Raw genomic sequence first — 14986 nt, forward strand, 5'->3', positions numbered from 1 at the left:
TACTTTAGCTTTTCAGCAAAACTACAAACAAGCCCTGATACTGACTCAGTGCCTGTGACAGGGTGCAATAAAACCTCCAGGTCTTTTCTTGTCAGGGCTTGATCATAAATAGAAAAAGAGAGAAGTGGAGCAGCATCACACCTTCCTTCAGGAGCAAGTTAGGCTTTTCTCCTTAAAGACAACACTACGATTACAGTATCAAATGTCGCTTCTGTTTGGGAAAGTGATGCCAGAGGTGACGAGGGAGAGCCGGCAGCAAATTTCTGGGCAGAGTGTGAGCTAAAGGTTTGTGTGTGTGCGCATGTGTGCGTGTGTGTTGTCGGTGGAGGGTTTAGTTCGAAGATGAGAGTTGGGAAACCAGATGTCACTCCGGGCAGGTAGGAAGACAGGTGATTTTAACAAGCTTCTAGCTCCGAGCTGACAACAACTGCGTCCTCCTGCACGATCCCCTCCACCCCCTGCTCCTCCCGACCCTGCCTCCCTCTTCCCTCAAACAACTCTGAAATTCCAGGAATGTAATTAAAGTCAAAGCTTCAGCTAAGTAAGAGGGGCTTCCGGTTAGCATGAAAGGGAGGTAGATGTGCCTAGGGCTCCTGTGCTTTGCTACTTTTACATCATTCAACTTAAAAAAAACACATTGATACTTTTGCTTACATGGCATCATCTTTAACTCTGATAAACAATGAGTCAGGATTTGCGGGCAAAGAAGGAAGACCGAGGCATCATACCACCCGTGAAGTCAAGACGGCTAATGGTACCAGTGACTCATCATCTCTCCCGGTGGACCTGGAGATGTTGCGCATCATATCAGTCAATGACTTAAAAAGAAAAAGATCGATGACTGGCTTTGTAAGCAGATTCTGCCAGTAAACTACATGAAACTACAGAGAACCACGGCCTTTGCAATACTGATCTTGAGGAAGCATTATCGAGCTACAGCAACAGAATTGTAATCTTGAGTGATCAACTTGGAGAAGAAAGTGGAAAGGGTGAAGTTCATGCTGGACTCTGGAGAGGTGCACTGTCTCTGCGCACCACACTCTTGGCCCAACACCAAACTGAGACCTATGGTAGCAAAATTTCACCAACAGGACGCAACAGAATGCGTACTGGGAATGAGTCGAGATAAACTCATCTACTGTGAGAGACAAGTCATCCTCTAGCTGGACAAGAGCACCACTGTCAACAAGAAGCAAGCTGCATTCAACTCCGTGAAGGCTCATCTCTACCAGAAATGAGCGAAGTGTTGCATGATTTTGCACGAGACACTCACTCGTTCAACTTTGTGGACAAGGCACACACATTCTAACTCCACCACAGCATTACCTGTAGCATGTTAACAGTCACATGACTAGCTGCTGACCATAAGGCAACAAGGTTGGTTAAAACTCAACACAAGAAAACAGGTCATTGTGGAAACAAATACTAATAGAATACATAAAAAGTAGAAGTTATAAGTGAATAAATAGATGCTGAACCTGAACAAAGCAAGCTATTTGTAAGGAAGTGAGGCTGCAACGGAGACGACCCCAACCAAGTGAGCGTCTAAACTCTGTGATGACACCGACTGCAGTTCACAGAGGATTTGTCACACGGCTGCAAAGCCTCCACACGACCAGTCGACAGATAGAGAGGGTTGAGAATGCAATGCAAGCGAGTGAGAACAGGAGAGAGAGAGAGAGAGAGAGAGAGAGAGAGACGGAGCACGTCAGTGACAGTGTGTGTGTGATAGGAAAATTGAAACTGGACTCTGCTTAGTGGCCTCCAGCTTCAATAAGCATCTTGCTCTTGATTTATGAGCACCCCCCCCCCCCCTCGCAGCCCTTCATTCAGGCTCCCTGCCTGGCAGCGTGGGGCTTGACGCACGGCCGACCGATACTCATCGGCTGTGGCTCACCCAGCTGCCTACCGCATTACCACTTAGCATGCCAAGTCAAATATAATGGCTCAGTGCTCTGTCACAGAGGGATGGAGAGGTCCACCTACTCTCAATATCCATACCATGGCAATACCACTCACTCCACCCAGTTAGATAATCTTTTAACTTTGTGGCACAGTAAAGTTTTCAGCTACTGTTTGGCACAGTAGCTTGTTATGATACCGACTAAGGAAATGTAAAATACATAATATTAAAGGAACAGAGATTGAGATCATTGATCAGTGTCACGATATGCATCAAAAGCATTGATTCAACCTGTAGGTTTTATCTGTCAAACATGCAAGTCGGTGAATGTTTGGGTGCATCAACACAGAAATGCTTATTATGTTTTGTGTCATGGGAAAAAGGGAACAGACTCAATAATAACATGTTCCAGTAAAAGAGTTCCTCATCGTCATGTCCATTATTGTCATACTGTACATTTTATATCAACAGCCATGACTTCCCAGAACAGCATGTCCATGTTATGCTTTTGGATACACTTCTGGATGTCATTGTTAAGATGTATTCGTTTTCTGATGAAGACTGATACACCAGATTTATACATTTACATGAGTAGACCTATTGTGTGTAGTTGTTACTGTTCAAAATTGCATCCAGGAGTGTATCTTTGTTTATTTAACAAATGGGTGAAAATCCCATTAAAAACTCAACACTGCAAATGACTGGGTAAATATTGGGTTTTAAAAACATGATTTTGCACTTTACCTTTTAAATACTATCTTTTAGTCAGAGAAACTCAGCTAATCAGCAGCTGGTTTGCCTGGTTTCTTGTCACTCTCTATCACAGAATCATTTTCTGAGAGGTCAACATTGCAAGACAATCTAATTTACTGTAAACTGTGGGTGTCAGTGTCTTCCTTCAGCGGGAAACACAAACACCGTCGGATATGTGGGGGGAAAAGCATTTTGATCCATATTTTTTCAGTAACATTTGGTTAAGAAGAGGAAAATGATTAGACTTTCAACATTCTTATGCTTCAATTTGTCATCCATTACAGTGACATGCTGCAAACGCGAGTACATTCACGTTAAAACCTCTAGCCTCCTATCTGAAGAGCGAGTTTAAGAACGATCAGTCAAGTGACCAATCAGCAGTCACAATCAGTGTGTTTGGACGTTTAGCTGTTTATTTACTTGTTGACGTGTTGCCTTTGTCCCTTAGTTCTCTTTTCTGGTAAACACAGCACTATCTTTAGTACTGCTCTGTTATCTATATCCAGTTTTCTCTCAAACTTCCCTTCAGTGATTACAGGAGTTTAAAGTTTCATCTCATCTAATTTGATCTATAGCGCTGGTATGTAAAATATAATACGTTCCCAGGTGAAACACAGCTTTTTTCCACTTCTGAACTCTTATCAGTTTGACTGTGGCATGTCTTTGAATTTTTGTGAGGTTTCAAGAACTCAGTGGCAAGTGACTGCAAACCTCCATTCCATAGATGAGACACTATACCAGAAACCCTGATGTCAAACACAACACCTGATAGTGGGGGATTGGTTTCTTACTGCATACCTCCACCAGGTGTACGCCTGCTTTAGGCTGCTTTTTTTTTAGTTGGGGGCTGCCGAGTCAGGAACTGGGGAGAGAGTGTGTACTTTCAGGATATGAGGAGGCCCTATAGATAACCTCAGACTGCCCTCGAGAAGATCATAATACCAAAAGAAAAGACGGAAACACCTCAACACCTCCCTGTCCTGATCAGACTTGATTTTAGAACTGATAAACAGTTTTTTCGAACTTGCTGAAAGCCAGGCTGGAATCCACATATGATTGCGTAACTGTAAATGTCAAAGCACTTGGTTTATGGTATACATGTTTAAGTTATTCTCTATAAGACTAAATAGTTGTGATTAAATGTTTAGTGTACATTTAGAAAAAAAAAGACATCTGTAGTTATAGATTAATACGAATTTAGTAGTAGTTTAGTCAACTAATATGCTGCAGCTATGTGGATATGATTTGATTGTCCCTCTGGGAATGTAGGCAAACTGTGGCTACAACTAACAAAGGCAGCATTTTCATTTTTGTTTAATCGATTACTTAGCTGATTAATGGAATAATCTATAAAATATTGTTAAAAAATTGTGAAAAATGCCAATTACAGGATTTCTGAGGTGTCATCTTAAGCTCCTTCTTTTGTCTGAATAGCAGTCCCAAGATATTCAATTTACAATCTGAGAAAAATCCTCACAAAGACTAAATTTTCAGGACTAAGTAAAGCAAATGGCATATTTCTGACTAATTCGGACTTTTGTACCAAACATACCAACGCACTTTTACCCATTACCCAACACAATTTTTTCCGCCCAGCTGAAAATACAAAGCTTCACAAGTCTTCTCTGTTACTCGTGATTAAAACCCCAGTCATAGTGCTCAAAATATATCGGGTATCTTTGGGTTTGTTAGTGTATCGCTTCCTTGCCACGAGTGTCGCCTCTGTCCGTCGGTGTGAGTGGACTCACCATCAGCTCAGATGATGTGGTGGTTCATTATCAACACAGGAAAACTGACATGTATATTTGACCAAGGCTGCTCTTTTAGTGGTGTTGCATCAGGTTGCTGCCGGTGTTTATGTTCAGGTTAAGCGCATTTTGGATCCAGTACAATTATCCTTGGGTCTTTTTGGATAAGACTATACATGGGTCTCTTACGAACCTTGCAGGCCTTGTAGAGACCTACAGACCTCTACTTCAAACAGTGAAAAGAGTGCATCAATCAAAGTTATAAAAATTCCTAATGTGAAAATAACCAATGTGGCTCTAACTTTGGTGGATAATGAGTTCATGTAGGAGGGCCCCATTGCTTGTACTAAGAAGCTGAAAAAAAAGAAAAGAAAAGCTTCTTTTGCCTCCTGCACTATCTCAGGGAGTCAAATGAAAGAAACAACTCATCACAGAGTCTTCTGTACACGGCAGTACTCACAAACATGTCACACAGAAAGCATGACTGGGATAACAATGAAATCTGTGTTTTCACATCCCGCCAAGGCACGCTAGCATCTGAGTCGTTGTTTTCTGAGTCTGTCAGAAGAGCGATTCTATATTGTCCGTGACCCTTGAAGTCTAAATATACAGCAGGGATTTACATTCAGGGGAAAAGATATACTGTACATCTCAGAGGAATGTTTTTTTTTTTCTGTCAAACCGTGTATAAACTACGAGTCACACTGAAAGTCAAAGACAAACATGATTTTTCTGACGAAGAACAAGACGGAGATAGAGAGAGAACCAGACTCAATAGAGAAAACTCACAAAACCTTTACATTCTGCACCATAATGCAGTGAAAAATGGACACAGGCTAAAATGTATCAAACTTAAAGCTGGTAAATGAATTCATTTGGCCAAAAGGGGATGTATTCTTTCTAAAACTGTGCCCATTTTCTTATAGTTTCTTAGTTATCTAGCCTTGAGGAAGGCAGCAGTTTTTCTGATCAAGACAATGTGAATCACGCGGTGGACGAATGCAGAGAGACAAATCTGTCACACAAAGGAGTGTTTGTACGATTCCTCCCAGTCTGCTGCGAGATCACGAGGGCGCACTGTGACACAGTACAGACACGACACAGACATCAGGGAAAAGCACCGTAAAATCTCAGTGCAGTGCAGGCAATAGTCACAACTTCTTATTTGGGGGTCAGCAGGACTCAAAAGGTAAAAAAATGTAGGTTTGTGAATGCAGGATTGCAAGTTTGAATCCTTTGGCTGATCACCATTTACAATCTGGTGATTATTTCACTTCATGCCTTGTAAGATATTAAAGATAATGATGCTGATGATGTGTCTTAAAAGCTGATTGCATGGTTGTTACATTAATATCCCAAAATCTGGTAAGAGACAGCTAAATGGCTTTAACTATTTTAACAATTAGAGCAGATATTAAAGATTTACCAAAACAACACTTTCAAGTCATTTCGACCTCTCAAAGTGCTTTTACATCACATCCTCATTCGCCTATTCACACATCATTCATTCAGGAGGAATTCACACACATTCACACAGTGAAGCTATGCTTCAGGAGCAATTAGATTTAAAATTGAATTCGACTTGGGGCAGATCGCTACGCATGCACAAGCATATAAACACCAGCTAGAAGAAAATTCTTATGTCTAGCTCATGAGTTGTGTGCTAGTTTTTGGTTGAGACAAAACTTTTACTAAGTGTATTTCTCTAACAGACTATTTTCATAAAGAAGTCACACAGTCATCTTTGATTTTATAAATCTCCTTATACTGACACTTCACTGTTGTGTTAGGAAAACAGGAGTATTTATCTTGCATATTTTATAGTTCTGTGGCAGTCACTACCAGTTTGGTGTTATGTTGCTGTTCTTTTCCTGTTGCACAATAGATTAATGAGAGAAAATGTAACTCACCTCTGCTCCAGAATACTTGTTAGTCTGAATCACTAGGCCATCAAGGGACACATTTTGGGCTATGGGCATGTTGCGGAACTGGAGAGAAAATATCTCATGTCGGGTCGGAGCATCTGGAAGAGGCACATAGACGATTCGGTCAAGGCGACCTGGACGCATCAGAGCCTGTGGGATGGAAAGAAAGACAGTCAGCCTCTGGTTTTGTATCATATTTTACAAACTGTCACACACTGGCCTATCAAGTTAAGGTTTACACATCAATACTGAGCTTCAGTGAATTTCTCTTTTTTCTTCTTCAGGGTAACACATGGTAAATTCAGCTGAAATCTAATTCTTCTCATCAAGCCTTTTCCAGCACTTTTTTCTTTTGTACATGATCCCTTCGGCGTCACAAAAAGACTGTCAGGACTCTATGGCATTGACCTTTGACCTCCTTACAGCTTGCTTGCCATGGTAGAGATCTAGGAACTGAAGCTTCCTCTACTCCTGCACCGATTGTACGCCTCTTTAGACAGGACCATGAACCAAATACCCAAAATGCAAACTGTGAAATGTAAGTTTTCCACTTCTGGCAGTCAGCGTGGAGACAATGTTGACGTTATCTGATAAACCCTCCACTTCCTACAGATCACATCTCTGTGACCCCAAAACAGTCTTTGAGTACCCAAAGCCGCCGCTGTCTCGCTTGTCAGACGTCATTAAGTGGCAGGCGCCTCTCAAACACAGACAGGCAGACGGACAGACAAATATGCCCTGTCTCCATTCACTGTCCTCAGCCAGCCCGTGGGGTTGTGTATCCATTTGACCAGCCAGCTAGCTGAGGAACATCAGGATTTGAAAAGAGCAAAATGCATTTCACTTCACTCCTGAATTAACGTTTAATTTCAGCGCTGGAATGAAGAATCAACAGAAAAACAAACATCAACTGGAACTGACAGTTTCATTGTTGTTCTTCTCCAAAGACTCAACGAGGCCCGGTTGTAAAGAAAGTGGAGCCCCTGGCTTTGGGCCAGACAGGCCACAGCGGGGCTAAACCCTGGCCAGCGGAGACGAGGCAGGAGACACACACAGACGCAAGCCATGCAGGAGGTCACGTCAGGAGTGATCAGTGAAGGTTGGAGGGACTGGACCAGCAGCCTTTGAACTCTTGTTTACATAGTCATCACACTGCAATTCCTGCTTCTCTGCATGCACCATGTATCTCCCAAGCCTGACAGCCTCATTCATAAACAACTAACATTTAGAGTGTGTCAACCTGCTTGCTTGATGGGTAAAGCAGGACAATGTGCATAGGCTAGGAATTTTAGTAAAGGATGGCATTAACCCAAGTACATTTTATGATCTAGCATAGTTATTAAGCAAAAATACTGGTTCCACCACTTCAAGTGTGAAGATTTGCCGCATTTCTCATTGATACATCTTTGAATCTCTTCTTTTGAATCTATGGATTTTGGACCATTGGTCAGACAAAACAATACATTTAAAAGATGTCAACTTTGACAATTGCGATTGGTATTCTCATTGTTTTCTGACATCTTATTGACTAGATGCTCAACTGATTAGTCTGAAAAGATGAAAACAGTGCCCGGAAAAAGTGGAAATTTGAACATCCACAATTCCATGACAACTGGGCTACATCTTTCAGAGGTCATGTGAAACAATCAACAGCTCCAGACCTGAAGCAGATGTACTATATAGACTGTGCTAAAGGTTGTTTTGTTATTGAGAATTAACTTTGAACCGCAACAATTATGAAAAACATTGTGAGCTGCAGCCCTGAGGTTCAGGCACCATGACAGAAACCATCAAATGGTGTTTAGCATGTTACATTTTAAGTCCAACATCTTGCAACGTGTGCCGGATGCAATTTTAAGAGTTTTGTTTTATGATTTTCTTTATTTTCCCTCTGGATAACCTATTCCCGTTTACTGGGGCGATGGACAGTTTTCCTGCCTTTTATCTATTGCTTTTGTATTCCTGGGTTATGTGTATGGAACATGAGAGGATGGAAACTGAAGACAAACATTAGTAGCCACCCTTAGGTAACCACAACAGAGCCATGGCTGACAAAAGAGCAATGGATCATGAGAGGAAATGTTCTTGTTTTTCAGGTCTCTGGATTCTTCCACTCGATTGAGGAGAGGGTCTGGCTGTGGGTGATGAACCATCGGCGTACAACGAGCGGTGAGGAATAACGTCACTGTGATTCAAAGCAGAGAAAGGATGGCTGTTCAAGAGACCTGCTAGGAGATAGACAGACGGCAGGTTTTAGGGCTGTAGCATTAAATTGAAGTCATAAGGGCTAAAGACTTGAGGGAACTTGATAAAATGCGCCTGGCAAAACAACTATAAAAACAACAACTGAGAGTTAGTGTGATGTCATAGTTCTTCCCACAGTTTAGTGGGGATGGTAAGTGTCTGTGTGTGCAGGAGGTGAGATGGGTGCAGTGGGGATTGCAGTTTGCGGTTGTTTGTCACAGCAGGTTGAGCCAGTCGCGGCAGTGCGTATTGCACTATTCAAAGGACGTGCCAGGGACACTTCCTGTGTTGCTCTCCCTAGAAATATCTGGCGGCTGAATGCCAACACAAACCTGCTGACCCCCGGCTAGATAACTCACACAGACAGACACTCCCATGCACACTGACGAATGCACATACACAAGCATGCATGTAAATGCACTTTTCCGATAACAGCTCTTTGGCTTTGTCTTTTTAATTTTTGGATCCATTTTTCTAGTGCAAAGACCCTGCCTGCTGCTTTATCAGGCGTTAATTCTCTCTGCACACATAATGGAGAAGTGCCCGTGGCTTCCAGGCGCTCAGGCTCCAAGGGTTCCAAGGCGCTCCCAAAAAGCAGAGCCGACCCTCAGCTTTGAGACTGCTAAACTCATCTGACTGCCCTGGAGGGAAAGAAAGGCTTTTTTTTCCTTTCCTCTCAGCAAGAGCAGGGGGCCCATCCATCACTTAACAAGATACACTTCCTGTTCTCAAGGATCCGGGGGTGGGGGTAAGAGAGGAGGTAGAGGAGGAGGAGGGGGGAGAGGAGGAGGAGGAGGAGGAGGAGGTGAGGGGGGACCCCGAGAGACAAATACTTGGCTTGGCATGCTGGGCAAGCGTTGACGGGCTCTTTTCGTAAAGGCATCATTCCACCTGAAGTCTTGGCTCGACTGGCAGAAGGCAACAGAAGGAGGAAGGGAAGGAGAAAGGAGAGGAGAGGACAAAACAGCCAGACGAAGGGACCCAGACAAGCCACTTGAAAGGACTACAGGACAAAAACCCTTCAAACAAACATAGATAAGTGGCGTGGGAGACAGAGAACCACTTTGACAAAATGTTTAAAATTCTCTCTTTTTTTTTTCTAACACGAGTCTGCATGACGAATAGCATCCACGTTGTTGCACCACTGACATGATAGGCATCATTACACACGAGCCATTAGTAAATGCCCCTAGGTAAGAAATACCAACTAGCTTTAAGACAACATTGAAGCATTTATACACCACTATATCTGGGCGAGTGCACTCTGCAGAGCAAAATCAAGCCTGGTGTGATGGTGAGAAAGTTTTGGAGAACAAATGGGGCCTTCGCTGCATCAGTCAAGCTGATCAAAACACACAAAGAGAGAAAACAGGGAGACAGAAGAGAAAAAAAAAAAACCTCATCTGCTCTCTCTGCGCCAAGTTTCACTGCCGATAACAACAGTAATCATTCCAGGCATTGCAATCCTCCTCAAGAAGTGATTACCCCCTAATGACAGATGACTTCCTATCTGCGAGGGCCGGTGCCTCTCCCTAATCAGTGGGGAATGCTGGGAATATTCTCCTTGGAGCGTTGTTGCCGAGCACATTCTTGGCCAGCTTCAGTCTGACCTGCTCTGAGCTACGTCTACAAACTGTTTACAAACGGACGCCCCCGCAATTCAGGTGTCTTATTCTTAGACACGGCGCGGCTGAATCAAGATCAGATCTGCTTTGTTGCTCACACTCCCTTCAGATCAAATGAAAAACGAGAGGAAACACTGAGTCCACGATACTGAACATGATGACTAAGTTCTTCCCTGCATCTGGTGAAATCGCTCTTTTCTTTAAAAACTCTTTCTCTTGGTGTATTTTCCAACATGCTGGATGATAGCAAGCTGTCTGGCTGAATAAGTGACTTGCCTGAGGACACATCAGTTGACTTTGTTCCCTGCCTGAAGGCATTTGCTGTATGTGGTTTCCTAACCTGTCAGTCCGCAATCCTCAGAGGCCTTAGTGAGTCATACTGACTCTGAGATGGGCCACCCTGGATTTATGCAGAACACACACCAAACAAAAAATGCAAAGAGCGTGATGGGAACCAAAAGCTCAAAGAAAGGTCAGAGAGGTCTAATTCTAGAGCTCAGATTTGGGAAACAAGGGGTACTGACAGCAAATGCTTGCTATCATCAGGTTAAAAAAGCTTTCAGGTATTATTGTAATTCTATCTACTTTACAGCAGTGAAAGTAGCAGCTAAAATTAGGGATGTGGCAACCAATGAAAGACAAGGTTGTGCTTTGATGAATTTGCCATTGTCTTTAAAGACAGAAGTCTTCAGGCATCGTCAGACTTGGTGCATATAGCTGAATTCAGACCCAGGTTTGTTTCCTCTGTGGTTTGGGAGGGAGTTTGTTTTCATAGATGAGAATCCTTCCGAACCTTACATCGATTGCACAACATGCATCCACGGCATTTCTGTCGTGCTTCTACGCCACCTCCGTGAAATATGCTATTATTAGCCATACCTGGGTGTGTGGTATGTATTAATGCAGCAGAACCGCCAAATGAGGTGCGCACTTGACCTCTGTGCACAACTTCAAACCATGAGGATCAGGCACCCTTGGCCTGAAATGAATGCAAGAGTGTATTTTCATAACTGATACATAGTGTTATTCAGCTTCTGGTACACAAATCTACTGGCTTTCATATTTGGTGTGAAGTCCAGGAGTTTTTGGGAGGCAAACCCTTGTACCACTTCTTTTTTTCTTTTAGACTTCAAAGGCACCGGTATCTTGGAGAGTGCAGCCATGGCTGCAGAAAAATTGTAAATTGTAAGTCACAAGAACAAAACTGGTTATCGCCCATATCCCATATCTATTGACTTGTCACTAAAGCGCAGATTTATACTGTCTCCTAGGGTAGGTTTGAGCACCACGTCTTTCTAAAAAGATGACATAATTTTGGACGAGGCCACGCTGTGTTCAGAGGGACACTGGACCTGCTTTATGTCAGTCCTGATTTTGATGTGGGAGAGGATCAGAGGAGGAACAGAGTGGGGAGAATGGCAGAGTAAATCAGAGGGAGAGAGGAGGGGACAGCAGAGAAAGAGAGAGAGAGAGAGAGAGAGAGAGACAGGGAGAAAGAAGCAGAGCTGGCAACCAGTCAAAAACATGAGAGGCTTTCACTCTGGATTTTGCCCTTGAGTCAAACTTGCATCCGGCAGGCGAGGCCACCGTGTCCAAGAACCAAATAACTCTGGTGCTGTTAACCCCCTACTGTCCCACATACTCTGCACAGTCAGGAGGAAATCAGGATTTGTGGTTTCAAAATGAGGTATAAAATACTTGAACAGGTGAGATTTGTTCATAGGAAATTGAATATGCAACCCATTCGGGAAAGAAAGAAAAGGTTGCAAGTTAGATCAAATATTTTCCTACTAAATGCAGCGCAAAAGCATTGCACAATGCCAAATTTCTCCCAAAACAAACATATACAGTTTAGTAGGAACATCCTCAAACTGATTTCAATCACTGCATTTGCATCTCTGCAGTAATCCCTCATTGCTGAAACAAGTGATTAAACTGTCTAGAAACTATGTTGGACGTTTTAGAAACAGTTTGGATGAAATGATTTACGTTTTATCATCAAATAATCATCAAATCTGAGGCTTTAATCTTTGTTTAAAATCTCCCTGATCTTGTGGCTGCTCATGTTTCTTGTCCTTGAGCTCTTTTTTTTTTCCCAGCAATGTCGATGTGTTCCCAGATCCCAGCAATTAACTTAGTGAGTAAATTATTGAGAAAATAAGACCTAAGCTATAATAAACCAGAATTTTCCTTTAGCACATTGACAGTTTGGTGTTTGTTTTCATCCTACAGTGTCATGAATTTACATTGCTGCTGTGTGGCCCCAGCAGGAGTCAGACTGCAGAGGTGTGTGAGTGTGTGCCCATGTGTCAGGGGGTGTGTATGCATGGTGTTGTTCAGCATAGGGTCATTACAGAATTAGATGTCACACCTCTTTTACCTTTTATGGTGTGCGTGTGCGTTTGAGGGTCACAATCATATGGAGACCAGGTGAAGAGGCTGAGATGAGGGGCAGGAGGGGGAGAAGAAGTAGCAGCAGCTGTGTTGCTCTGGGGTGGACGGTGAGGTGGGGTGGAGGGCACTCACACCCCTGCAGCTGCCCTGGGGGCTGCAATAAAGTCGCTGAATCTGTCAAAACAACCCCGACTGGCTGGCCCTCACACCTTCATGAAAATAAAAATGGCCACTGCCAAAAAAGCCGTCTTATTTTGATAGGAATAGGTGGGCAGAGTATGTGTGTGTGCGGGAAGGGTCGCCCACCAGAAAAAAAAAAAAAAAAAAGGTGAAGAAAAGCAGAGGAAATTAGACGGAGGCCATGTTGAAATGTCGACTCATTGGAGCCCAAAATAAAAAAGCAGTAAAGCGGCTGCCATAAAATACATGTATGTTTGCTTTACAAAGAGGCGTTTCCTGTGAGCTGTCCACAGTTCGCAGTTTAATTCTACGGGGCCTTGCGTTCGGTGTAAACTTGCCAGGTCTGGTTTCCATAATCCGCCCCAGAGCGTGTGGGCAACCTCCAAACTCCCCAGCCGAGTTGCTGCCTCAGACAAAATGGCAGAAACAACAGTTATTCTGATTCTTTTTTCCGATTTGTACCAGCCATCACTCTGAGCTTTCAGTGCCACTATCACCCGTATTACTGCCTTGCCTACTTGTATTCTTGTATGTATGTGTTTGTATGTACAAGTGTGCGTGTGTTGCGATTGAAAAAGAGCCACTGAATAATCTGCGGTGTGTGTGATTGTGTGGGGACTTCACAGGAAGAGAAACATGACATCACAGCTGTATATGGTCACAGATGATCCGTTTGGTGACACCAGCACCATCACAGAATTAAAATTAGGTGTAGGATGAGATATCAAGTTAAAAATGATGTACAGGCTATTCATTTTCAACTAATCAATTACTTGTTGGAGCTCTTGTTAAGATTCCAGTTCATGACATTTTAATTCGGTTTTCATAATGAGACAGAGCTAAAAGCAAGCAAAAAGCCCAAGGGAGGCACTAAAGTCACAAACCTAACTAAATCAGGTGTAAAATACTGAACTACAATGCCAAAATGTATTTGCTCATGCATAGTTTAGAACCAAAAGGGGCATTTTATGAATTATAAACTACGGTCTTGGTCATTCTGCTCATCTCCAGTATGAATGAAGTTCCTCCATTGACTACAAATCAAATTTTCCCTGATTTATCAATTTAATGACATAAAGCTTAAGATTTTGAATACAGTGTCTTCACTGAAAATCGTTTATCAGCATCTTCAAAAACCCTGATGTCAGTGCTTCTCGGTCAAATTCTTTAAGCTGGAAAATGAAATTAACATAACATGTTACATAGAAACATTAACAAGTTTAATTATCAAAGTTGTCTTTTGCCCATAAAGTATCTCAGCACAGGCCTTAGAGACAATAATCATCTGATGCTGTCACCATCACCACTATCACCATGCTAACAGAGGTTTAAGTCTTGGCTGTGAACAGTGACATCCTAACTACACCCCCTACCTAGATATAGAAATGCATGTAAAAACCCATACACGCACAGTGTCTGTTAGCAGCACACAGAAACACACACACACACACACACAATAACCCTCCATTCCCTTCCTCCACACACAGAGCCCCCACTTCGCCTCAGACACAGACTGCAGGTGCCAGGCCCACCTCGGGGTCCCTGCCGGGCTCTCGTTAGGCCTGGTGCCATTCAGGCGGCTCCTAACACGCAACCCTGAGTGCTTTGTATTTCTCTGATAGCCCTTGTCGTCCTCTTCATGTAGTAGTGGAACAAAAGAAAGAAAAAAGGAGGACTTCAAGGATTATTGCTTTAAAGAATTCAACTGAAGGCTGAGATTCACCTTGCACTGGCAATTTTTAAAGGACTATTGCAGTGTTTTTACACATCTACAAATCACATATTCATAACAACTGCAGTCCATTTGCCAAGGCTTGTGCCAGTATTATTTATATACATATGTTCAATGTATGCCAAACCCCTTTCAACACCTTACTAAAAACTGTTAGCAATATTATGGCACCATGACATTATTACAATATGTTTGCACCATAACATTCTCAACATGGTTAGAAATATTATTTACAGTGCTATGTGATTTCTATGCATCACATATGGTTATAGGCTGCAAAAGTTGATGAGTTGAAGTACAGATTTTGGCTAGCTTCACTATTCCCACTATTCTCACCACCTTGATCATTTTGATAGCCAACATAATCATCATCGTCATCACAAGGCCCACTCATCATTGGCTGAGGCCACCAACAACCTGTTTGCAACCCCCCCCCCACCCACCGTTGATACACAAAGGCTTCATTTAAGGAATGTGTGCAT

General features: G+C 42.8%; 1 protein-coding gene across 1 annotated transcript in view; it reads right to left on the reverse strand.

The window, feature by feature from the left end:
* The window catches only part of afg2a (AFG2 AAA ATPase homolog A), a 100728-nt gene that overhangs the window by 13480 nt on the left and 72262 nt on the right, over window positions 1–14986 (reverse strand). Inside the window, exon 16 of the mRNA XM_070836580.1 lies at window positions 6315–6479. Coding sequence (XP_070692681.1) covers window positions 6315–6479 — 165 coding nt within the window. The remainder of the gene's footprint in view (window positions 1–6314; window positions 6480–14986) is intronic.

This window comes from Pempheris klunzingeri, chromosome 9, assembly GCF_042242105.1.
Source record: "Pempheris klunzingeri isolate RE-2024b chromosome 9, fPemKlu1.hap1, whole genome shotgun sequence".
In the NCBI taxonomy this organism is placed as follows: domain Eukaryota; kingdom Metazoa; phylum Chordata; class Actinopteri; order Acropomatiformes; family Pempheridae; genus Pempheris; species Pempheris klunzingeri.